Source organism: Dunckerocampus dactyliophorus, chromosome 10, assembly GCF_027744805.1.
Source record: "Dunckerocampus dactyliophorus isolate RoL2022-P2 chromosome 10, RoL_Ddac_1.1, whole genome shotgun sequence".
NCBI lineage: Eukaryota > Metazoa > Chordata > Actinopteri > Syngnathiformes > Syngnathidae > Dunckerocampus > Dunckerocampus dactyliophorus.
Genome location: NC_072828.1, coordinates 5,036,926 through 5,060,174, shown reverse-complemented (window position 1 = coordinate 5,060,174; position 23,249 = coordinate 5,036,926). Strand labels below are relative to the sequence as shown.

Here is a 23,249-nt window from a genome sequence, read left to right as displayed (position 1 = left end):
ACATATATAAACACCGCACCGAGTGCTGAGCCGTACGTCAACGTCGCTGCCATATTGGATGTGTTAAGGCTTCGCTGTAAATGAATACAAGTAAGTGTACTTACTTTCATAAAGCGTCTTTCTACAAATAAGTTTAAGTTAATGCCCCTAGTTTATACATTCACACAAGCACTAATATACTTGGGAAACAGTTAGGCACCAAAACAATGTATTTGATCTTCTCAGATGGATAACAACTTTATTCATAGAAGCAACGCACATAGACAGATGCAGAGTGAACCTTCTTGTCATCCAGCGTGTGTGGCACAGAGAGACGAGCAAACGAAACACACACGCATACATGCACATGTCATAATTATCGACCTGGTTATGTTTTTTTAGCGTTCGATTATTGTGACAGGCCTAAGTAGGACTACATTCCACACTTTTCAATCCAAACTGAGCAGCTGCATTTTCAATGGTCCATCCAAAGCCCCTACATTTTAGTTTTTGTCTGAATTCCCATCCATCTGCCAGCACACTTCCGTGCCATTCCACCCCTGAACCCTTTTACTTTGACCAGTACACGAGAGGTAATTTCATTCGCCTTAAACTTAAGGGCAACTCTCCAGCTTCAACTAAAAATGCATTTGTAGGACTCGTTTTAACTGCCCCAATACTAATCCTTACAGCGCTGTACTGTACTTTGTCCATTTTCTCCAGAGGGGCATTAGACGCAGCTCCATATACAAAACACCCAGTCTATACAGTACTTTCCCTGATCAAGGCCCTGTATATGCCCTACAGTTAGTCGTAGCGTGAAACTGACTTCATGAGGTTTAGCATCTTCTTGCAATTTGTTTCCATCTTACTGACATATATATGTCTTCCAGGGGCACATTTCATCAAACCACAGTCCAAGATGTTTGAATTGTTTTACTCTCTCCATTTTTTTGTCCATATATTGTAATGTTGACATCACCTGTTTTCTGTTTCATACCTAACCATCCTGGTTATGTTTTTGTTTGTGTTCAAAATAACTAAATGGATTTGGATGAAATTTTCAGGAATTGACGCAATTGGCATATGGAAGAAGTCATTAAGTTTTGGGGGTGATCTGTCTGGATCCAGGAATTTTTTTAAAGGATTCTTTAACATTGCGAGATCTTGGGCATTTGTGCATATAACTCCCAAAAAATGGTCAGAGCACTTAGAAAAAAAATACAGGTTCTACAAAATATCAAAGACTGATCCAGATAATGGAAAAATTCCGGATACTTTGATCCAGAATATGAAAAAAATAGGGGACCTTTGGAATTTGTTCTCATAGGAAGACAAGAAATGAAGCTCTAAACATGCAACAAACACCTTTATATACTGTGTAACCAAGACACTGGAATCTGGAGTGTGCAAACGGATTTGTTGTATCTTCAAAAGCTATGGAGCTAGATCCAGAAGAAAGCCGCCATTACAGAAAGTGCATTTTTTTTTAAATAGCCACTGAACTAATTGTGATGTTTTGGAGTGCTGCAGCCGCACGGTGGTCTAGTGGTTTGCATGTTGGCCACACGGTAACAGTCTGGAGATCGGAAAGACCTGGGTTTCATTCTCCCTTGGGCATTTCTGTGTGGAGTTTGCATGTTCTCCCCGTGTGTGGGGGGGTTTTCTCCGGGTACTCCGGTTTCCTCCCACATTCCAAAAGCATGCATGTTAGGTTAATTGGAGACTCTAAATTGTCCATAGGTATGAATGTGAGTGGAAATGGTTGTTTGTCTATATGTGCCCTGTCATTGGCTGGCCACCAGTCCAGGGTGTACCCCGCCTGTCGCCCGAAGTCAGCTGCCCCTGTGACCCTAATGAGAAGCGGCATAGAAAATGGATGGATGGAGTGCTGCACTTCCTGCCGGGGGAAAGTTGCAGCCATGTGGAGTGGTACACAGGTGGAGTTTGCCATTGCAATCAGTGGAGGTTAAAAGCCCAGCGTCGTCTCAGGTACGGCGCTGGTTCATTGTTACATCTCTCTACGCTCGTGCTGTCACATGAATGTTTCTCTGCCCTGTTGCTACTGCCGAGGACTACAGTGTGTTTTTTTCAGAGCCTTTTTCCCACTTTGTTGCTTTTTGTTGTTTATCCCTGCACAAGTACTGCACCTGCTATATTAAAGGACTTTTACTTTCCACCACTGTCTCTGTGCAAACTGGGGGTCAAGAACTCGACAGCTCCACAGATCGTGATACTAATATTGATATCATGAATCCAATTGCTAATGGTATGTTTTCATGGTCAAGGACTCTCAATATGTACATAAAATAAATGTAGGACTACTATTTATGTTGTAACACAAAATGGGGGGAACTATGGCGCTTGGCGGAGGTCTGCGCTCTCCGAGTGCTTTTCTAGTTTTACTTGGCCCCGGCTGCACAGTTTCACTCTGCTCTGCACCAACAGGCAACCGCAGTTAAGAGCAGGGTGGAAGATTACTTCTGGTGAATGTAGATATTTAACTTTTACTACCAAATACAAGAGATTTTCTGACGATATTTAAAAATAAAAAAATCACAACCAGACAGCAAAATTATTTGACCTATTTACTGGCCTTGGAATTGACCTAACTTTTCCCACCTTTAGGGCGCCCCTGGGTCAAGCATGATTGCTTGGGCTCAAAGTGAACAAGGGAAGGTGCGTTCCATTTAATATTTCCACTCTCCCTTGGCTCTGCAAGTGGCCTCCGTATGATGTCGGCAATGATGTCATATCAAGTGCCGAGGAGAAGTCAATGAGGACAATTCATACTGCTATTGGAACGCAGCCTAAAAGTCATGCTCGTGTGTCTTGCTGCAATTGTGTTCCAGTGCCAGGGGAGAGGAGTGGAGAACAGACAGGAAGTGACACCAGGGTTTCAGAGTTGACTTTTAGCTTGCCGTGGGTTACGGCTGCGAGATCATTCACACCTGCAATAAAAGCCTGTTGTTCCGGTGATCAAGTCTGGTGCTTGTGTGTCTCATCCAACATTACTGACACCAAGTGACCAGTGCACAACACTTCATAGTACAACATGTCTTCTGAATGGCTTATATTTGTGTTTTAGTTCATTTCGCCATTTTCATGCTTGAAAATGCTTAATTTAGGCAAATATCATGTAACATTTGCTCCAATATGCCTATTTCTTGACAGGCTGTATTCATCCACAAAACAGCATGATTATTGAAAAAGTGATAGTGAAGTCGTGAAATTGCCAGGGGTTTATATGCTAAACATATTTTTCAAACAGTATGTACTTGAAGAAAGAAGTGTTACTCAATGCTAAGTACAAGTACGGGAATTCAAGACATCCTTCCAGGAATCATAACTTTATTAGGATTCAATTTCACTTTGGTCACCATACATATTGATGAAGAATGTCACGTGGAATTTGTCAGTCAAAAGTTTGTAATGTGAGGTTTGTGCCTGTCTGTAAAATCAAGAGGATGTCAAATGCATGATTTGGTTCTTGGGTACAAGTAATGGTAAAAAAAATAAAAAAAAAATTAAACCATACTGTGTAGCGGCTAATTTTCTTCTGTGTGCATAGGCTACATGAGAACCAAATCATACACTTGCATAAGAAGAGCTTGTGAGGGCTGCATGTAGGCTACAAACAAAGTCTCAGGTTGTGAGAGAAGTAAAGAAAGCAGGGCTGCCCCTGGAGAACATGAAATGAAAAAGAAATTGTACTAGAGCACTGAAATTGTGTTAGCAATGTATCCGCTTTCTAAGGGCCGTTCAACATTTGCAAAAGCTTTTAAGACAAAAAAACTTGTTTCCTTATTTGGGTCAGTCTGATACTGAAGGTTCTCCTAGTGTTGCATTGCATTTACATTTATTTAGAAAGTTGAGAACATGCTGCACAAAAAAAATATATATATAAAAAAAAAACAGGCAATCCCATGTTTAAAAAAAAAAAAAAAAAAAAAAACACTTCCTGGTTCCGACGCTAAATTCCACAGAGGCCCTTTATCCATGAATCAACCCCAGCATTACAAACACAGACATTACACGGACTAGACCTTACTTTTACATGTGGAACTGATATGGTAAAGGTAGCATCATCGTGGGACGTGTCAAAGTATGGTCTTCAAACTTTACAGCCATAAGATATGGAAGGAGCCTGTTCCCACCACTGAAAGAAAAAAAATATCCCAATGCTAAATCATGAGATAAAATGTCATAATTATGACATTAAAAAGTCATAATTACAAGATTAAAAAGGTGGAATGATGACATATCAACTCCACGCGCTGCCTTCTTCACTGGAGCCTTTGTCACATGGCACGATGCACATGCGCAGTTTGACATCTTATCTCATAATTACGACTTTCCTTGACTTCTCGTAATTTCAATTTCTCATACTTTCGACTTTTCACCCAATAATTATGACTTTTTATCTCATTTTTATCTCGCAATTTCGACTATCTCGCAATTATGACTTCTTGTAATTATGACTTTTATCTCGTAATTTCAACTTTTTATCTCATAATTATGACTCTTAATTATGACATTTTATCTGATAATTATGACCTACAACTGGGATATTTTTTTTCCTTTCAGTGGTGGAAACAGGCGTCCATGATAAGACCATTCCCGTCTTTGTGAAAAGTAAGTATGCATTCCGAACACAATGCTGCATATATTTCCAAGCTTCATCATATCATTATGCTTTTTCAATCTTACAATCCAGCGCTCCCCCCCCCCCATTGAAACAAACCAATGCGAGTCAAGACAGTTGCATGTTTAACACATTTAGGTTCAGCAAAGGATCACCCGGGCTGGCAGGCGTCTGGAGTTACAGCGTCGGGGGTTTGAGCCCGTACTTCCTGGCGACCTCCGTCTGGGCGTATGCGGCGTCACATAGCGAGTACAAGTGGGCCATCTCCATCTCTGATTTGGCTAGGTTGATGGACTTGTTGAACATCTCTATCGCTTTGTCCAGATTGCCCCTGGAAAGAATTTATGCAGGTTCATTTATTTATCAGGCACGCACGCACGCACGGAGACACGCAGACACTTGGTTCAATCTCACCTTTGAACTTCGATGGTTCCCATTGTTTCATAGGCAAAATCACACTTGTTGTCAATCTCAATGGCCTTGCTGATGAGGTCCAGACCCAAGTCCAGGTCTTGCTTCCACTGAAGCTGTAATAACCTGCACACACATAAATACTCAGCAGTTCAGATCCAATTTAAAACTACTGCATTTTCCCCAAGTGTATGTCGCACCTGTAGTTTTTTTTTCTTAATAGTTGAGTGAATTTTCTGGGATTTCCGAGCATATTTCCGAGCATACTGAAATGCAGCAAATTGTACTTGCGCAATTAGAGTTACAAAGTGAGTGATAAGAATATCCACTTATTGTTTTTCTTCATCTTTCCGTTTATTTAGATGCATATAAAGATGATCTTGTGATGTTCGAAGTGTCCCTGAATGCATCTCGCGGTCGTGAAAAGACAACGAGGAAGTGTTGTTCCGACGACAAAGGGACAAAAGGCGCGTTTGTGAGTTGGAAATACATGTACAGACCCTTTCCAAAAAATTAGAATGTCATGGAAAAGTTGTTTGATTTCCATAATTCCATTCAAAAAGTTAAACTTTCATAGATTATAGATTCAGGGCCCACAATTTAAACGATTTCAAGTGTTTATTTGTTTATTTTTACGTAATTTGGGCTTCCAGCTCATAAAACCCACGAAAACAGGAATTTAAAAAATTAGAATACTGTGAAGAAATCAGCCCAAATGTTGCAGGGCATGAATGTTTTAAACTGAGTGTCACACACTAATCATCTACTAAACTCAAATCACCTGCACAGGCTTCCCCAGGTGTCCTTAAATTGCTTCAGTTTGGTTCAATTGTCTCAGTTGGGTTCAATATGGGGAAGACTGCAGACATGACAACTGGCCAGAAGACCATCATTGACACCCTCCATAGGATGGGTAAGCCACAAAAGTTCATAGCTAAGGAGGCTGATTGTTCACAGAGTGCTGTGTCCAAGCATATCAATGGAAAGTCTAGAGGAAGGGCAAAATGTGGCAGGAGAAGATGCACCAGCAAAAGAGATGACCGTGGGCTTCAGCGGATTATCAAACAGGGAAGATTCAGGAATCTGGCAGAGATCCAGAAAGAGTGCAATGAGGCGGGAGTCACAGCTTCAAAAACCACCACATTCAGACGCATCCGGGAGATGGGCTACAACTGTGGGGTTCCTCAGGTCAAGCCACTTGTGAACCTGAGCCAACGTAGGAAGCGTCTCCACTGGGCCAAGGAGAAGAAGGACTGGACTGTTGGCCAGTGGTCCAAGGTCCTCTTTTCCGATGAAAGTAAAGTGTGCCTTTCATTTGGGAATCAAGGTCCAAGGGTTTGGAGGAAGATGGGTGACAGAATCCAAGCTGCCTGAGGTCCAGTGTGAAATATCCACAGTCCGTCATGATTTGGGGTGCAATGTCTGGTGCAGGTGTTGGTAAACTCTTTCTTAAATCCAAGGTCACCGCAACAGTCTACCAGAATGTTTTAGAGGGCTTCATGATTCCTTCTGCTGAGGATCTGTATGGAGATGCAGATTTCATCTTCCAGCAGGACCTGGCCCCTGCCCATACCGCCAGAAGCACCAAAACCTGGTTTGATGCCCATGCCATCACAGTGCTTGACTGGCCAGCCAACTCAGCGGACCTAAACCCCATTGAGAATCTATGGGGTATTCTCAAGAGGAAAATGAGGGGCACCAGACCCAACAACAAAGAAGAGCTGACAGCAAGCATCAAGGAAATCTGGGCTTCCATAACTCCCAGGCAATGCCACAGGCTGATTGCTTCAATGCCACGTGGCATCGAGGCAGTGATTAAGGCAAAGGGATTCCCAACCAAGTATTGAAGATTGACATATCGTTTTGAAAGTACCATATTTTGATTGATTTGATGTGATCCTAATTTCTTTCTTTTTTTTCTTGCAAAAACTGAGAAGTAAATGGTGATTTCTTCACAGTATTGTAATTTTTTGAATTCCTGTTTTCGTGGGTTTTATGAGCTGGAAGCCCAAATTACATAAAAATAAACAAACACTTGAAATCGTTTAAATTGTGGGCCCTGAATCTATAATCTATGAAAGTTTAAGTTTTTGAATGGAATTATGGAAATTAAATATTTTTTCCATGACATTCTAATTTTTTGGAAAGGGTCTGTATGTTGCTGGAATTGTACCGCTCAGGTTACATGACAGTGACTTTGTGGGGAACTACACTGTGCTGCTGTCTGTTGTCATCACAGTGACATGTGGCTTGTCATAAAGCGTATGCGTTAATTATGCTAACAAATTTAACCTATTCATGAAATAAATTAGTTACCGCCATTAAGGCTCTATTTTTGACAGCCCTCATCAAAATATATATGAGTGCTGCACAATAAATATTGGACCGGCAATTGAGGAATTATGACAGGGTGTCCAAAGTGCGTCCCGCGGCACATTAAAAAAAAAAAGATTTAAACAAGGGGGGAAAAAAACCCCAGCAAGAAATGAAAAATGATCAGTAATTTTACAAGAATTACATCCAAATATTAAAAGAAAAAAGTTGTAACCTAACGTGAAAAATTTGTAATGAGAATAACAACATTAAGGGGGAAAATAACATCATTTTAGTGGCATAAAGTTGAAATATTAAATAAAAACATTACAGAATTTACTATGTTTTTGAAATTATATATTTTCTAAGTGGGCCGCACGGTGGCCTAGTGTTTAGCATGTTGGCCACACAGTCCACAGTCCAGATTTTGCATGTTCTCCCCGTGCGTGTGTGGGTTTTCTCCGGGTACTCCGGTTTCCTCCCACATTCCAAAAACATGCATGTTAGGTTAATTGGAGACTCTAAATTGTCCATAGGTATGAATGTGAGTGTGAATGCTTGTTTGTCTATATGTGCCCTGCCATTGGCTGGCCACCAGTCCAGGGCGTACCCCGCCTCTCTGGATGGATATTTTTGTAATTGGTGTAATTTTTGGAAAATGAGGTTGTGAAAAAAAGTTTGTTACAAGAAGAAACTCAAAATATGTGAATGAAGTCTCAATTGTGACAAGAAAAGAAGAAAAACAAGAAAAAGAAAAAAATAGGTGAAAGAGCTGATGCCAATATGCAACTCTATGCTGGTAAAATGACATTTTTCCTATTATATACTGTACAACAAGTTTATTGTCATAAAATTTCAGCTTTTTTCTGTTAACACTGACTTTATTCTTGTAAAACTACATCTGTTTTGTTCATTTCTGTTGCTCTTTTTTTAAATTTCTAACTCTTTCAACTTTCTTATTGTAAATTTTCTTCTCGTAATTGTGAGTTTATTCCCGTAATATTTTTACTTTATTCTCATAACGTTAACTTTTTCTTAAACCTAATTCTTCACAACTTAATTCAGTGTTTTTGTTTCTCAAAATATCACAAAAAAAGTATTTCTTTTAGGGGTGCCCAGTAATCGCCAATATCAAGGAATTATGACTTTATCCCGATAAATCCAATAACATTAAAAGTAGCTTGGATAACCGATAATTAAAAAAAAAAAATGCTCCAATGAGGCGAGATTACCCACACTGTGCGGATGAGCAAATCAAGCACTCTTATTTTCTCCTGCCTGTGACTTTAATAGCTTGTCGTAACTTCCCCTGAGCTCACTTGTAAACAAACATTCACTTTTAGAGGAAGACATTTTGCATGCTAGTTCTACCAAATGCTCCACGATGAGGAGGGAAAAATACCCCATAGCACACAGAAAAAACCTTGTCAATGCAAGTGCAGAGGTTTGCCAGAGACCTCAGTGGCGTCACACCAGCTACTCAGAGGGTGTGCCCAAATGTAGTGCACGTTGCCGGGCCACGCTCTATACTCTGGTTCTCGTGATAGTAGTGATGTGGTAGTAGTAATGTCATCATATTAGGACAACAGGTACAGTAGGTCAAATCCTAATTTGCTCCTGTCCTTCTTACCTCCAGGTGTGCACAAACGACAGTTAATTCAAAATTATAAAAAGATACAAAGAATCGGTATATCGGTCTTGTGAAGCTGAAAGTCATCGGTATCTGTATGGGGGAAAACAAAAAAAAAAGATATCCTGCATCCTCTACTAGTACTTTCTTTAATATTTCAACTTTATGTGGCTAAAATAACATTAAATTTCCTCATATTACGTTATTGTGACTTTTTCTTGTTAGAACTTTTTTCTCTTAATATTTTGACTTTGTTGTAAAATGACTGCTGATTTTTTCCCTTTTTTTCTTGTAGAATTAGATTTTTAGAATGTGGCGTGTGCCAATAAAAGAACAGCAGCGGATAGGATAGGATAGGATAGGATATTGCCTCTTTTGACCGTTGCCCATAAAAACTTATGAAATGATGGTGTCCTATAAGTGCATGACTGGCAGCGTAAGAGATACACGTCTCACCCTTTGTGTACATATGTAGTAGCGTTGTCTGGTTCCAGTTCAATACACTTGTCGTACATCTCATCTGCTTTTCCAAACTGCTGCTGATCCGTCAAAGCCTGAAAAGCAGCCCAGGTGTTATGACACCATGCAGCAGCGGGACACAAAGGACAAGCTCGTTCCTACCTGAGCGTAGAGTGCGTAGCCCTCGGCGCACTTGGGGAACCTTCTGATCACGTCCTCAAAGCCGTCCATGGCGATCTGGACTTGCGACGTGTTGTTGCCGGTGTATGCTTGTCTATACTGAAAGGCACAAAAGCACCTCGTCTCATGGTTCCAAATGCCGATGAAAAATCCTGACAGACTTACAAGGGCGAAACATTTCTGCGCCTGGGCGAGAGCAGAGTCGGGCCTTAGAAGGATGCACTCGTCAAAGTCTCCCACCGCCTCATCCACCTGGTCCAGCAGGATCTTCAGCTGCGGGGCAAATGGCAGGGAGGCTTCCAATCACATGACATCTCTCCTACAAGAGCTTTCCAACAGCAGGCTACGTACCTGCCCCCTGTGGTGATACACGTCAGGGTTGCGCGTGTCGATCTCTGCCGCCATGTTGAAGTCTTGCGTGGAGAGCTGTGGCTGCTGCTGCTGCATGTACATGCTGCCACGCTTGATGAGTGCGTTGGCTCGCAGCTGCGGACGACAAAGAACACATCACAGCCGTTTGAGGCCATTTTGGTACTTGAAGGCACCATCCTAGAAATACAGGTAGGTTCTTAAGTTGTTTTTTAGACATTGAATCTAATGCATTTGATTTTTGTAAACTAATATTTTTAACACGATTTTATGCTGAAAATTTCATTGAATAAAAATGTGTAAGCAAAATGCATGTGTTTAAAAAAAACAAAAACAACCACTTTCCTCTTTTGACAATCAGTTTATAAAATTTCAGTGCAAATAAATTTGATGTTTAAAAACCACACAGACTGAATTCATCGATCCTGTCTCGCAGCCAGCCAATGAAGTGTACAGTCACATGACACTATTACAAAAAATGGAAGTGTACAGTCGTCCCTTGCAATATCGAGGTTCAATTATCGCTCCCTCGCGATTTTCAGAAATTAATTAATTAAATAAATACTGGCTGTTTCGCGGTAGTCTTAGGTCTATTAGTAAAAACTAGGGACTACCGATGAGTATCGTGCGTGATTGCCATAAATGCCTTTCAGCGCCGATCACCTGTGGCTAGCATTATTGCAGCCGCAGTGACCCTTTCGTGCGGTGTAGTGTCTTGCTCTAACTAACGTCTTGGGCAGCATCCTCCCACTTTCCTGTGTTAGGACCAACCCTTTTTCAGGGCAAGTTCTACACGAATTCTTAATACTATGAGAGCAAGAAATAAGTTTAACAATTTCATCTTCTATTGGAGTGAAGACAAATGCTAGTGCACTGGAGGAAGACAGCTACTTCAAACTAAAGCCCTCACAAGTGGTTTGCCAATTCCTCCCCATTTGCATATTTCTCTATCTTGGGCTGGGCGATTTTTGATATTAAAATATTATTCCTATCGATAGACTGGATTTGCGCTGTTCTTTGTATGTTGATGCGGATGTCTCACTCCTGTGAGTGTCAGCGCTCCTGAGGAGGGTGTCCTGCCCCGCCTTTCTCTGTGCATAAATCTAGTTACTTTTTCTGGCATCATTGGAGAGTTTTCAGGTTTTTGGGGACTTCAAAGTGAAAATATGTATTGTTGGGCAGTTTGTGTGTTGTCACTGAGCAGCAGCGGTTGCTCCCGAGACGTCCACACCGCCCCCAAAGCAGTCATAAGCTGTCCGTGCAGCCGTCAGCTCCCACTGCACACTGCAAAGTGAAGATCCATGCATCCTCGATGCCACCGGGGTGGGTCTCGCCATGTTTTACAGAACGGGATCTAAAAGGTAAATGTTTCTTAATCTTCATTAAATGACTGCTCATTACACGCAAGCCTCATTGGGACTCAGTCACCTACCTGTCAGTGTGTCAGAACGTGTGATGCAAAAAGGATGTGTGATAAATAAATAAACAACTAGTCCTAACTAAAAGATAAAAGGTAGAGGCGAGTCTGGATGTAATTACTACTCGGTCCGGACTTTGAGCGGCGCCAACCATGATAAAATATGGAAAGATTGACAGATTTTTTTTTGTTTGTTTTAGTGAGATAAAATGTAGCTAACTTTTGAGGAAAAGTCCTACATTTGATACAATAGCATGTTTGTGCCTCTTTTTCAGCACATTTACAACGAGATCAAGTTCCTTGATCAACAACTCCTCTTTCCACGCCAGAGGAGTGGTGCCATTGTGTGGATGTATCTGTAAACTTCCCCTGGCGCCATGTCTTTCCACAGCAAACTAGTTGAGGCCGACTCAACTGCGCCTCTGCTGGTTGCAGCTAAGTTGTGCACCCCATTTGACCTCACTTCATTAGCATTGAGGAAAACTTCTAAATGATAATTAAAGCCGTCCAGTTGTTCTCACTGTGATACCATTAAAGAGCCGTACCTTGACGTTGGCCTCCTGCATGTTGATGACCCGGTCCAAATCGGGCTGAGCGGCAGTCGCATTGCCAATCAGCAGGTAGAAGGTGGCGCGCAGCAGCAACGCCTCGGCGGTGTATCGACCCGCCGAATCCACCTCCTTGGTGCACTCGCTGATGATCTTGTCGTAGTTCTCCTCCTCCATGTACTGCTTTGCCTTCAGGTAGCCGGAGCTGAGGAGGGCGCAGTGGACCGAATGAGCAAACACCCGACCATAAAGATGACATTACGGGTCAGATATTGTCAGACCTGGCGGTGACCTCGGCTGCCTCGCCCTCCTTGTCCTTGTCCTCGTCTTTCTTCTCGCCCTTCTGCAGGGGCTGTGAAATGATGTCATCAGTGAAAGAACCAAAGTAGGACTTGATGAACTGGGGAGAAGGCATCATCGGCTCACGGTTCTGCAAGAGCGTGGAAAAATGGTTGCATTCACACAAACAGAATGCAAAAGCATGGTTGTAGATGACCACGGTGTATTACTCCCCGTGACATCTCTAAGGAGGGCCACATAGTGAAAAATGAAAGGATGCAACTTTGCCACTTTGATATGTTGTAAAGACAAATCTGCAACTCACCTGTGTCATATACTGTAGGCGAAAAAGCCTATTATTAGTATCAGCTTTGCTTTCCCCCCCCCCCCCCCCTCCCCGCCCCCACACCCCCCACATTTTTGAGGTTTAAAAAGTTTTTTTTTTTTTTTTTTTACTTTTTCTTCTTAATTCTTGTACATTTATTTTCGGAACATTATGACTTTATTTACATAGTTCGACTTTATTCCCATATTATAACCCCAACCTAATTTTCCAAAAATGACTACTTAATTTTGTGTTGTCACAATATAAAAATGTTTTTTTGTAATATTTCAACTTTATTCTGTTAAAATGACACTATTTTAACTCATAATATTGTTGTATTGTTGTAGTTGTACTCTAACTTTCTTTCTTGTTAGAATACAACTTTTTTCTCAATATTTTGACTTTATTCTCATAAATTTACAGCTGTTTTTTTCCATTTCTGCTGGGGTTTTTTTGGTCAAATTTCAACTATCTATTGGTAATTTGTCTTCTTGTCATTATGACTATTTCCAAAATATTTTGACATTGTTGTAATAATAAAATACGAAATTTTCCAAATATTACTACATTTTCCAAAAATTGTTTTATTTTGTGTCTCATAATGTTTAAAAAAAAAAAAAACTACGCTATAAATATTACATTTTTCCTCATAATATTACGAGTTTATTCTTGTAAATTGTGACTTTTTTCTTGTTAGAATAGGACTTTTTTTTCTCTTAATATTTTTTCTCTTAATATTTTGACTTTATTCTCATAAAATTAAAGCAGTTTTCTATTTCAAATTTCTTCTGGTAAATTTTCTTCTCAATTCTGACTTTATTCCCATTATATTTTGACATTATTCTCAGAACATACTGTAACATTTTGCACATTTTTTCTTAGTATTTCCACTCTATGCATCTAAAATGACATTTTTCCTCATAATACTGTGAGTTTATTCTCGTAAAATTGCAAATTATTTCTCCTAATATTTTGACTTTATTCTTGTAAAATTATTGCTTTTTTCTCCACTGACGTCAATGCTCTGCTCTGCTCTGTTCACCGTGTTAGCATGTATAGCTCCCAGGAAATGTTGGTTCGGGTGTGCCTAAAGAGGCAAGGATCAGGCAGAAGTGGTTGGAGTTGCTGATTACCGGCCAGCAAGGGAAACATTTGCTCATCTGCCAACTTTCCTTCATATGGGACTGTTTTGCGAACAGGGGCCAATACGAAGCTGGACTATCCGCCTAAGTGTTGCTGAAGTCTGATGCATTTCCAACGTTGGTGCAGGGGAGTTAAAGGAGCTAAATGCTGCTTACCAACGCTGTACTACAGCAAAACGAACGGGCAGCACCACATCCACTCACCAAGCTAAAGTTTTAAAAAAAAAAGGTCTTTTTGAGGTGGACTGGCTGTCGCAAATGAGAAAGTGCTGCTCTAAGACAGTTTTCTGAGTGAAAAGTGAGGACTAAATGAGTGGATTAACCGTGCATGTGGTACTGGCATGCTTTTGTTATGGTGGTCGGACTTACCAAATACAGGAAGTGTTACACAGAGTTTGAGCGAGTGATGCCGAAGGGACCGGGAGGGGGTGTTTTTTTATTCGGTTGAGATTATTATTATTATTTTTTTTATTTATATAAAAGTTAACACATACAGCAAATGTGGCATCACTTTCAAGTACATTTCCAGAATGAAACAGTGCCAGAACAGGCTGCTGCAAAACAAAAAGGAAATAAAAGTATGCATAATTAACAAAATAAATGGTAAAAAAGAAAAGAAATGGAAAATGAAATGATACACTAGGTGTTTCTTACAAGATTCAGATCGTGAATTGGATGAGATAGTTCCACGGCTTGTTTGTTTGAGGTGGGCAAAAAAGAAAGCTACATTGTGTAATAATCCTTGCTGACTAGGCCTGTCACGATAACAAATTTTGCTGGTTGATAATTGAGCTATAAATTATTGACGATAATCGATAATTTAGACCTTTTTTTTAAAACACCGTATTATCATTTAAGTTTATCATTCAATGATCACTGTCTCATGTCACATTTGAGCCACTAGATGGTACTCAAGTGTAGTGTATCTGTGTGAGGCACAGAAGATCCCTACTACAGTATAGCACTTACGAATCGCGGGGTGTCACCACATCACTTACCCTGGGTATTGCGACCTCACGCCACCCGGCACTATACATTCACTTTGCGGATCAAACGCCCCAGCACATCCACACTGGAACTGTGGCATTCGGCTTAGAAATGATCACTTTTGTGCTTTCATTCATATTAGCATTTGCTTGCTAACTGCCTGCTAGCACTCAGTGTATTCAGTCACTATGTAGCAAGGCCCTGCCTCCACGTACTGTGACAAAGACACTGAATAGCTAACAGGAGGCTCACCCTTTCCCTTAATTGGACTATACAACCAATGCGCTCAGACACACGCAGAGTGAACCCTAATCCAGCCTGTGCTACAGCAAGACCAGTAAATGCATACGTACATGTCGCACATATCAATTTATCGAGGCGTGAAAATTATCGACCTCGTTTTTTTTCCCTATCGTTCGATTAATCGTTTTATCGATTATTGTCACAGGCCTATTGCTATTGCTGACCTTTTGAACCCACTAATATACAAAATACTACACGATGGAAGATGGACTACCTCAAGCTCTCAGGTTTTGGACAGGTGTGATTGTACCAGGGTGCACGTCTGAAGGCGCGCACAGCGATCGATGCTCAGGTTGTTTGTGTGTATGCTCAGGCACTTGAAATATTAGCGGGAATATTGGATACGACTTTTATATTTTATAAATTTATATTTTGACTTTCTCGTAAATTACAGCTTTTTTTTATTACATTTCTGTTAGCTTTTTTAAAAATTAATTTTCCATCCATTTTCTATGCCGCTTCTCCTCATTAGGGTCGCTGGTTTATTAATTTTCTTCTAGCAAATTTTCTTCCCGTAATTATGACTTTATTTTGACATTATTCTTGTAACATAACTTTTTCCACAACCTAATTTTCCAAAAATTACAACTTTAATCACTGTTTTACTTGTCTCTCATATTACGACTTTAAAAAAATATTTTTCCTTTAATACGTCAACTTGATGTTACTGAAATGACGTTATTTTTCCTCATCATTATTACATTATTCTGAAAAATACGACTTTTTTCTCTGAATACTCTCACTATTATTGGAAAAATTGCTGCCGATTTTGTAATTTTTGCTGATTTTTTAGTTTTCTTGTTAAATTCTATTTTTAGAACATGCTGCACTTTGGACAGTGCTGTTCTACATTGTTCCATGCATTTCAGTCAACAAACAAGGATGTCCTAATATTTTCCCCTGAGGGCCACACACTGAAAAGGGATGCTGGTGCCATTTAGTCATTTTTAATTTAATTTAATTTCTAAAACCAACTGCGGTAGCCATACTAAAAATGATATGCAGCAAGATTTAGCGGTAACTTTTAAGTATTTGCTTTTACTTGCCACTATCTGCTCACATTTACTTTATAATGACCGTTCTGAATGCTTGTCCTTCCAACTCCATCCAGTAGATGGCGACGTAACCGCATATAGTTGGATGCACTGCAACTTGCATGAGGAAGAAGCTCTTCCATTTGCAAGCTATAGCCAGCTAACTTGACAACACAGCGAACAGATGGTCATCAAAAAGAATGGCAGTAAACAAACACATAACAGGCAGGTTAACACACAACAACAATGAACTGCCATTGTATGTGGGTAACAATGACAACGTGCTAACAACAAACACATAACATTGTTATTTGCAAGTGCCTGCAAGGCATGCTGGGTACACCAGTGGTAACTCAAGTGTCTTTAAATTAGTGCACACTTACAGGGAGCCCAGAACACATCAGAGAGGGTTTTTTGTGTGTTACAAGGCGCCCCCATGTGTGTGAAACCATAATCCTACATCTCTAGTTCATAAACTTCCTGTTCTGTAGTCCATAACATCCAACAGAGTTATAATACCTTGTATTTCTCTTTGGCCTTCTCCTTTCCCAGCTGCTTGAGCACCTTGTCTGCCAGCAACATGCTCTGCTGGTTCTGGAAGGCTTCCAGGATGCACACCGCTGTCACATCTGGTGAAGTCAAAAGCATCCCAACAACCATAAATATGGCACTTTCCTCATCTTCCTGTATTCACGATGAAGGGTGAAATAATACAGACACCAGAAGTTTACCTTCCAGGCACTCCTTCTTGTTGTCCAGCTTCTCCAGCGCTTTGGCCCGCCTGAAGAGAGCTTTGACGTAGCGGGGATTGAGCTCCACTGCCTGAGAGCAGTCCTGTACCACTTCTGTCCAATTATTCTGCAACCAAAGCCAGAAAAGATTGGACAACTGCGTGAAAGTAGGAAAAGATTGACAACATGCGCACTATTTCAAGAGGCAACAATATTAGTACAACATTAGGTCCGGCTCTCCTAATGATTCTTTGCTCCAAACCTGCTGCTCATAGGCGGCCGCTCTGTTCTGGTAAAACGTTGACAGGTCACCCTTTTGTTCAGTGGGGCAAAGGGCGATGGCTTCTGTGTAGCACTGGATGGCGTTCTCGTACTTGGCTGCTTTGAAGTACTTGTTTCCTTTGTTCTTTGCTGCTTGGGCCCGATCCAAAGGACTCTATAGAGCGAGAGAGAAGCAGTACAATTACGGTCAACAAAGGGACTCGGCCTGCAAACAGTTCAGCACTCAGCCGGGCAAGCTTTTGGAGCCAGAGTTGAACAAAAAATATGGCACCAGTTCAGCACCCCTGTGGAGCCCCTTCTCATAATTATGACTGCATCCTCGGGATGTCCCAATTTTTTGGCTTCCGATTCGACCTTTTTTTTTTTTTTTTTTTTTTAAATAAGCTTTTGTTATAAACATGATTTTGTGGAATAGCATATGGTTATGAAAACAGCTCTTCAAAGCATTAAAAATAATGCAACCAAAGTACTTTTTTATTACACAGCATGTCCAACAATATTGTTCGGCTTTTGTAAGAACTCTCTGTGAGTCAGGTCCCTAATCCAATAAAAGTCCATCCAATAAAAATAAAATTAGAAAAAATGGCTGTGCAAAATAGTTTTAGGGTAGGACTAATCACTTGACATGGTTATTGATCAATTTGTGGTTTGATTTAGAATATATGACTTTTTTTTAACAAAACTCTATGAAAATGCCCCCCCCCTCCCAATTCTGTTTTAATTTTTTACAATTCAATTTTTTACTTTTTATTTTACCAGAGTGTGTGTGCTATTTGGGTTAGTGAATGAAATACAAAAATCCTTCCATTTATTGATGCAATACATCATTGGCCCATTTTGTCCAGTCATTGAGAAATGGATGTACAGTAGCTTAGCTAACTTTTCTGATAGGATGTCAGCCTCAGCACATATTGCTACAAAATCTTCAACAAACTGTAATGCCCATTCTTGTGATTAAGGAAGACCGAGTCACAGATGTCATTCATATCACGTTATTAATGTAAGATATTTTTATGACACCCTTATTTTGTTTACACAATTAGACAAATGTGACAAAGAGCGGTGTTATTTTGAAGGCCGAAAGTGTGCTGTGTGTGTTGAGATTGGCAATTGACGGTTGATACGAGCTGGGTGCAAGAATGAACGTGCCTCTAGTCTTTTTTCGCTCAGAACCTGCACGTCGTCAGTGGGCATTGTAAAATAGTCCTTACATTATAAAATGGTCCTTACATTAAAGTGGTAAAACACAACACAGTGAAAATATACTCATCCAGCCTCGGTATATATTTTTTTAAATAGTATTTTTTCTTTAATATTTCAACTTTATGCTACTAGAATGATGTCATTTTTTCATCATAGTATTAAGTTCTAATAATAATTATTAAGTTATAATATTAAGTTATGATCAATAAATTATACATTTTTCTCATTACAATTTTTTTCTCTTGACATTTTGATTTTACTCCAAGTCCGAGTCCATGGTTCTCGCCCGGAAAAGGGTGGAATGCCATCTCCGGGTCGGGGATGAGATCCTGCCCCAAGTGGCGGAGTTTAGGTACCTTGGGGTCTTGTTCACGAGTGAGGGAAGGATGCAACGCGAGATCGACAAGCGAATTGGTGCGTCGTCTGCAGTGATGCGGACTCTACATCGGTCTGTTGCGGTGAAGAGAGAGCTAAGCCAAAAGGCAAAGCTCTCAATTTACCGGTTGATCTACGTTCCTACCCTCACCCATGGTCATGAGCTTTGGGTAATGACCGAAAGGACAAGATCGTGGGTACAAGCTGCCAAAATCCGTAGGGTGGCTGGGCTCTCCCAACTGGCGTGAGAACGCCTCTGGATCCGCTGGACAAAGTGGCCGGGGAGAGGAAAATCTGGGCCTCCCTGCTTAGGTTGTTGCCCCTGCGACCCGATCTCGGCTAAGCGGTAGAAGATGGATGGGTGGATGGATTTTGATTTTATTCTTAAAATTACTGCTGATTTTTCCATTTCCATTTTTTACTTTTCTATGCTGCTCACTAGGGTCATGGGGTATGCTGCAGCCTATTCCAGCTGTCTTTGGGCAAGAGGCAGATTACACCCTGGACTGGTCGTCAACCAATGGCAGGGCACATATAGACAAACAACCATTCACACTCACATTCATACCTATGGACAATTTAGAGTCGCCAATTAACCTAACATGGGAGGAAACCAGAGTAACAGGAGAAAACCCAGGCACGCATGGGGGGAACATGCAAACTCCACACAGACATGCCCAAGCGGAGATTGGAACCCAGGTCTTCCCGATCTCATGACTGTGTGGCCATTCAGCAACCCACCGTGTGGCCTTTTTTTAAAAAACAACTTTCCTGTTAAATTATATTATTAGAATGTGGCGTGGGACAATGGAAAAAAAAAAAAAAGCCACGAGGCCTCAAATAGCCTACAGGCCGCACTTTGTACACCCCTGGTCTAAATAACAAGCATAACAATGTCTGAATGAACTAAAATTCATATAGAAGACATTCAGAAAACACACTGAAAGACACGTGCTATGTAGTCTTCTACACTGGTCACTAGGTGTCAGTAATGTTAACACTGCTGAGACAATAGCCACCGCAGGAAAAACTGTCTAGAAACCAGAACAACAAGAAGAAACTTATGTCTTATGTTGTCTTGTTATGTCTGCTATAATGGCTAATAGGGGCGTAAAAGAGTGTTATGTCATGTCTAGAGGGCTCTAATAATGTTAAAAACTGTATTTAGATGGACGTAAACAGGCTTTATATACTCTTACTATCAAAATATTCCATTTATAAATAAGGAATCCTACTTCATGGAAATTCAATCACCACAGCCGGGTCTGGACCTATTGACCGCCATAAACGAGGAATTACTGTATGGATCATTCTTAATGTGGCGTCACCAGAGGCAGTAATATTGGAAACAGATCATTACTGTTGCCGTCGTCATAATACTACAGCGGATCCACGGTGTTTCTGTGGCCCGCCACAACTGGATTTGGACAGCGCAGGTTGGCGCTACCTGTTGGTATGTGAAATGTGGCTTCAGGGGCGTGGTTCTGGTCCTGCTCCACTAATAAAGTGCCTTCAAATAACGTGTTGTGATTTGGCGCTATAGAAATAAAATGAAATATAAATAAATAAAATGAAAACTGTGTGCACTCTGGAACCACAACATTTGGAAGACTTGGAATAAAATGAGATGAGGTGCAATAAAAGGTACTATTTTGATTTGCAGTGTGTTCATTATTGTGGTTGCTGCTTGCTACGATTAACTGCATCATACTGAGAGCTCTTTCTAGTCGTTTGGTTGCCTGGTGCTTCACTTTCAATGAAGAAACAACCAAAACGGGAAGACTTTTGTCCTGACTTTGTAATTTTGTCCTGTCAATTAAGTTTCTCATGAGTGCATGTAACTGCATTAAAGCTCATTAGAGCTTAATGAGGCGCAGACGCGAGCACCGCGACTAATTAGCAACGCTAGTTCTTTGGTAAGGTTAGCTTAGCATTAGCACATGGCCGAGGTTTAATCCAGAAATGGTAAGACCGGCACAGCATGGCCTCCCTAGTCTGCTGAAGGTAGCTGTCACTGGCAGGTGCCCTTGGCTGCACGCCGCCTCAACGGCAATGACACATGCAGGCGAGGCAAGGGCCGCGCCCACACGGAGCAAATTGTGTTCAAAGCCAGGCTGTTTATGATCGTGTATCATGTTGAATCGAAATGGAAGGGTTGTCAGGTACCATGTTCTCCGGCTCTCGGTTGGCCCGAGAGGCGCTGTCTTGGCCCTGCTCCGGACTGGCGCTTCCTTCAGGTGTTATCCGCTCCCCGCTGCCTTTCCCTCGCCTCTCCTTCGTCCTCCTGCGATTCCATAAGTACACAGCGCCGACTCCCAGCACGATAGGAGTGCCCACCAGCAGAGCCAGCTGCCAACGTGGTAGTCCGCTGCCGGACTGTGGCTCGATCGGCTTGGAGGCAGCCATGACGAGCAACCAAGGATCGGCTAGTTAGCAGCACCACTGCGCCAGGCAGCGCGAGACCACTGTGGCTTCTTCCGCTTCCTGTGCTGCGCGAGGTCACGCGTGCGCAGCTAGAAACCATGGGCTATTGAATGACGGTAGCTGTAGTTATTATGGACTTCATTTGTCTACTCTAGTCTACTCTAGTCTACTCTAGTCTACTCTAAACACGTTTTCTTGGAACAGTCGGGTCCATTTTGATTTTGTTCATTCTGATTTGTCGCTACCTGTTTTCCCTAACTCATAAACACATTATGATGGGACTGTTTGTGAATATAGCTTGTCATTCTTGGATTTTATTTCCCAATTTTATTGATATTATTGAAGTATTTCTGATACTATTCTGTTCAACTTGCATGCGACAGAATTCCGTAACAAAAAAGACATTGTTTTTACTCCGAATTTGTATGTTTCCCATTTTTAAAGTACCGGTTTGTGAGTGGTTTAAGCACCAGCGCCAATTCAAAGTACCTATATGGCACTGGTATCAAATAATATGTAAACAATAGGCAATTCCAGTCAATAATATTCACAGTCCCATACCTCTTCAGACAAAAAAAAACAAACTACAATAAGCACACAATATCTGAATTATTCCTCGCCTGTTTATACAGTAAATAAATTATTCTATACATTATTATTATATTTCAATTAATTGTATGTATTTATTTTATTAAATGAATTATTTTAAATTTCTTCACACAGAACAATTAGCTCCTTACGTCTGCACTGTAGTCCCTGCAGGTGCTGTTCACGTGATGAGGTGTTCAAGCACACTGTGTCACTTTGTAACGCACTGAGTGTTAGGCTATGGGACACCAGTGGAGTCATACTGTTTTGAATTTTTATTCACATACCCCCATGACAATTTGCGCACCGCTGGGAGTACGCGTACCTCACTTTGCAAACCTAGGGCATACAGCAGGGATTCTCAACTATTGGGTTGGAACCCAAAAGCCGGCTGCAGACAGCCAGTCAAAAAATTACATTGAAGTATTACAAATACATTAACAATAAAAACAATACAAAATAAATATAAAATAAAAATGACTAAATAAAATGAAAAATAGATAATAATAAATGCATTAAATTAAAAATAGTCGGCTAGCCCATTAGACAATTTAGGCAAATGCTAAGGGGGACCATGGCCTCTAGAGGATGAAATAAATTGGGAAAAAAATTCACCTTCAACATAATTATGTGTATTAACCTTTAAAAAGATGACATACTGTAAGCGAGTTTTTAAAAAAACAATTTGCTTGGTTTGTCTTGAATAAAATTGGCTCGTGACTAGTGATGCTCCGATGGATCGGCCACCGATTAGTATTATAGCTGATTTCTGTAAAAAAAAAATACGTGATCAGCACATGCTGATAAATGCCTTTCAAAGCCGATCACAAAAAACAATCGCTGTGACTTTTTACAACAGTGATATTTTGTTTCCAAAACAACAAACAAGCAATGGAGCACGTTTTTGTCCCATGGGGAAGTGGATAATGAGCCGCACGGTGTACTAGTAATTAGCATGTTGGCCACACAATCAGGAGATCGGGAATATCGGGGTTCAAATCTCCGTTGGGCATCTCTGTGTGGAGTTTGCATTTTCTCCCCGTACGTGTGTGCGTTTACTGCGGGTACTCCGGTTTCCTCCCACATCCCAAAAACATGCATGTTAGGTTAATTGGAGACTCTAAATTGTACATAGGTATGAATGTGAGTGTGAATGGTTGTTTGTCTATGTGTGCCCTGCCATTGACTGGCGACCAGTCCAGGGTGTACCCCGCCTCTCGCCCAAAGTCAGCTGGGATAAGCTCCAGCATATCTGCGACCCTAGCGAGGATAAGCGGCATAGAAGATGGATGGATGGATGGGAAGTGGATATTACGTCCATCAGGTATGTACTAACAGAACAATTTTGCTCTCTTGTTGTCATTATACTAATCATGTCGTGTCTTCCAAACACTATTTGTGTGTTGTTGTTTCATGAACATTACCTATTTGCCAGGGCCCCTTGGAATTGTCTAATGGCGGCCATGGCCAATAGCACATAAATTAACTGAAAAATGTACAGTTAATCCATCTGATTGGTGTCGGTATCGGCTGATCTCACTCATGGATGATGGGTATCAGAATCGGCAGCATAAAACCCTGATCAGAGCATCCCTCATCGCGACTCAATGACCTTTGAAAAACTT

The 23,249-nt window shown here is 41.0% G+C and overlaps 1 protein-coding gene and 1 long non-coding RNA gene across 2 annotated transcripts; one reads left to right on the top strand and one right to left on the bottom strand.

Moving 5' to 3' along the window:
* Window positions 1–30: 30 nt before the first annotated feature.
* LOC129188561 (uncharacterized) lies at window positions 31–3,957 on the top strand. The gene is made up of 2 exons (XR_008572665.1): window positions 31–90; window positions 2,608–3,957. It is a non-coding gene; the product is annotated as an uncharacterized LOC129188561 (long non-coding RNA).
* On the bottom strand, window positions 3,314–21,068 carry tomm70a (translocase of outer mitochondrial membrane 70 homolog A (S. cerevisiae)). Its single transcript, XM_054789274.1, has 12 exons — window positions 20,779–21,068; window positions 17,015–17,188; window positions 16,753–16,879; window positions 16,541–16,650; window positions 12,233–12,381; window positions 11,949–12,156; window positions 9,969–10,103; window positions 9,783–9,890; window positions 9,600–9,716; window positions 9,435–9,532; window positions 5,039–5,161; window positions 3,314–4,955 (listed from the first exon to the last, which is right to left on the bottom strand). The coding sequence occupies exons 1-12, from the start codon at window positions 21,016–21,018 to the stop codon at window positions 4,802–4,804; spliced, it is 1,743 nt and encodes a 580-aa protein (XP_054645249.1). The 5' UTR covers window positions 21,019–21,068; the 3' UTR covers window positions 3,314–4,801.
* Between the last annotated feature and the right edge of the window lie 2,181 nt (window positions 21,069–23,249).

Coding starts and splice junctions, on each gene's coding strand:
- tomm70a (XM_054789274.1), bottom strand. CDS start 21,018: ATGGCTGCCTCCAAGCCGATCGAGCCACAGTCCGGCAGCGGACTACCA. Junction 5,162..9,434: donor ACTACATATGTACACAAAGG/GTGAGACGTGTA, acceptor ATGTGTGTGCAG/GTTATTACAGCTTCAGTGGA. Junction 4,956..5,038: donor GGAACCATCGAAGTTCAAAG/GTGAGATTGAAC, acceptor AATTCTTTCCAG/GGGCAATCTGGACAAAGCGA.